Genomic DNA, 2885 nt, shown 5'->3' with positions numbered 1-2885 from the left:
CCTGATGTCCAGCCTAAACTTCCCCTGCCTCAGCTTAACCTCATTCCTGCGGGTCCTATCACTGCTGATTATGGAGAATAGGTCACCTGCCTCTCCACTCCCCCTCACGAGGAAGTTGTAGACCACAATGAGGTCCCCCTTAAGCCTCTTCTTCTCCAGGCTGAACAGGCCCAGTGACCTCAGCTGCTCCTTGTATGGCCATAAAAGGAAGGGATGCCATCCAAGGGGACCTGGACAGGCTCAAGAACTGGGCCCATGTGAACCTCATGACATTCAGCAAGTCCAAGTGCAAGGTGCTGCACCTGGGCCCGGGAAATCCCAGACATGAGGCTAGGCTGAGAGAAGAACTCATTGAGACCAGCCCTGCAGAGAAGGACTTGGGGCTTCTGCTCAATGAAAAGCTCAACAAGAGCCACAAGTGTGTGCTGGCAGCCCACAAGGCCAACTGTAGCCTGGGTTGCATCAAAAGAGGAGTGCCAGCAGGTGGAGGCAGGTGGTTGCCCCCCTCTGCTCTGCCCTTGTGAGGCCCCACTTGGAGGCCTGTGTCCAGCTCTGGAGCCCCCAGCACAAGAAGGGGGTGGGCTGTTAGAGTGGGTCCAGAGGAAGGTCACAAAGATGATTAAGGGGCTGGAGCAACTCTCCTATGATGAAAGCCTGAGAGAGCTGGGGCTGTTCAGCCTGGAGAAGAGAAGGCTCTGGGGTGATGGCATTGCAGACTTTCAATACTTAAAGGGTCTTAGAAAAGGGATGCAGAAGGACTCCTTACTCAGGTAGATAATAAGAGGACTAGGGGAAATGATTTTAAATTAAAAGAGGGGAGATTCAGATTAGAGGTTAGAAGGGAATTTTTCACTCAGAGGATAGTGAAGCACTGGAGCAGGTTTTCCACAGATGTATTGGATGCCCCATCCCTGCAGGTCTTCAAGGGCAAGTTAGATGAAGTCCTGAGAAACCATGATCTACTGGCAGGTGTCACTGACTATGGTAGGGGGTTGGAACTAGATGATCTTTGAGGTCCTTTCCAGCTCAGGCCATTCTATGATTCCATGATTCTATGACTGGTTACAAATAATTTTAAAACTTGGTATGCAGGAGGACAAGAATAACATTATTTCTATCAAGATAAATTTTTGTTAAAATAGTCATAAAAATATACTAATAGGAATCATACTATCAGTTTCCCAATTAACCAGCTAGTCCTGTTAGGATTATTTCTAATATGACTTTTTGATAATAAGTATAATGACAAAAATGATATGCTAATAATCACAATAATGAAGTCGTTATTGATGATGAAGAAGCTTGTATAGAAATATTTTCCTCACTGCATATTTGAGCTCCTGGTTCCTCATGCTGTAGATGACGGGGTTCACTGCTGGAGGCACCACCGAGTACAGAAAAGACACCACCAGGTCCAGCGACTGGGAGGTGATGGAGGGAGGCTTCAGGTAGGCAAACAAGCCAGTGCTAACAGTCATAGAGACCACGGCCAGGTGAGGGAGGCACGTGGAAAAGGCTTTATGTCGGCCCTGCTCAGAGGGCATCCTCAGCACCACCCTGAAGATCTGCACATAGGACACCACAATGTAAACAAAACAAAGAAATACTAACAAAAGAGTAAAGACAAGTGCCCCAACTTCTCGGAGGTAGGCATCTGAGCAGGAGAGCTTGAGGATCTGGGGGATCTCACAGAAGAACTGGTCCACAGCATTGCCTTGGCAGAGGGGCAGGGAAAATGTAGTGGCCGTGTGCAGGACAGCACTGAGAAAGCCACTGCCCCAGGCAGCTGCTGCCATCTGGGCACAAGCTCTGCTGCCCAGGAGGCTCCCGTAGTGCAGGGGCTTGCAGATGGCAACGTAGCGGTCGTAGGACATGATGGTGAGAAAGGAAAACTCTGTACCAGCCAAGGAGAAAAAAAGAAAGACCTGTGCAGCACATCCTTGATAGGAGATGGCCCTAGTGTTCCAGAGAGAATTGGCCATGGCTTTGGGGAGAGTGGTGGAGATGCAGCCCAGGTCAAGGAGGGCAAGGTTGAGGAGGAAGAAGTACATGGGAGTGTGGAGGCGGTGGTCGCAAGCTACGGCGGTGACGATGAGGCCGTTGCCCAGGAGGGCAGCCAGGTAGATGCCCAGGAAGAGCCCAAAATGCAGGAGCTGCAGCTCCCGCTTGTCTGTGAATGCCAGCAGGAGGAACTCGCTCACAGAGCTGCTGTTGGGCATTTGCTGCTTATGGCCATGGGGTCCTGCCCAAGCAGGAAAAACACAGTAAGAAAACACAACTGAATTATCTGACAAGGACTAATTCAAGCACACGTTTGGCAAGTCCCTTTCAAGAGTTCTGCCCAGGTCTGCCTGAGGGTGCTCTGAGGAGCAGAGGACTCTGCTTTGGCAAGCATGACGAAATCTTGCTCAACTGCAACAGATAAAGAGGAATATAGGGTAATCCCAGATTCAATTCATTCCTGATATCATGTGATTAGCCATATTTTTGCTCCCAATTCACCTGAGAGAAAGCAGGGCTGCAGCGTTTTCTTTTTTTCTATATTTTCCTTCCTGCTGCACTCCAGGTGAAATCCTGTGGATCCTCAGAGAGTGAGGGATATGCCCCTTAGTGAAGAATGACCTTCAGAGGGGACAGCCAGTCTGTCCATCAAGTCTGCTCTCTTCTGCTGGCATGTCTTTGAGCTGCAGGACAACTACACATCCATGGTCACCTGAAAATAACCAAGACACTGCTGAGTGCACAGTAATCAGGCTCAAAGTGCCCATCTCCAGACCTCTCACCCTCTCCCTGTACTCCCCTTCCTCAAGCACACCAAGGGCTCACTCCATGGGCATGTGAAACCCCCATCCCCAGCCAGCCTGGAAACAAGACCAGCAGCAGCA

The 2885-nt window shown here is 50.0% G+C and overlaps 1 protein-coding gene across 1 annotated transcript; it reads right to left on the bottom strand.

The window, feature by feature from the left end:
* Positions 1–1283: 1283 nt before the first annotated feature.
* On the bottom strand, positions 1284–2219 carry LOC118159729 (olfactory receptor 14J1-like). The gene has a single exon (XM_035314300.1). It carries the CDS (start codon positions 2217–2219, stop codon positions 1284–1286), a length of 936 nt encoding a protein of 311 aa, XP_035170191.1.
* Between the last annotated feature and the right edge of the window lie 666 nt (positions 2220–2885).

This window comes from Oxyura jamaicensis, unplaced genomic scaffold (genome assembly GCF_011077185.1).
Source record: "Oxyura jamaicensis isolate SHBP4307 breed ruddy duck unplaced genomic scaffold, BPBGC_Ojam_1.0 oxyUn_random_OJ71861, whole genome shotgun sequence".
Lineage (NCBI taxonomy): Eukaryota > Metazoa > Chordata > Aves > Anseriformes > Anatidae > Oxyura > Oxyura jamaicensis.
Note: the sequence above shows the minus strand (reverse complement) of the source record. Positions and strands in the feature narration are given on the sequence as shown.

Bases quoted from the DNA above. Each gene is read 5' to 3' on its own strand.
- LOC118159729 (XM_035314300.1), bottom strand. From the start codon at position 2,219: ATGCCCAACAGCAGCTCTGTGAGCGAGTTCCTCCTGCTGGCATTCACA.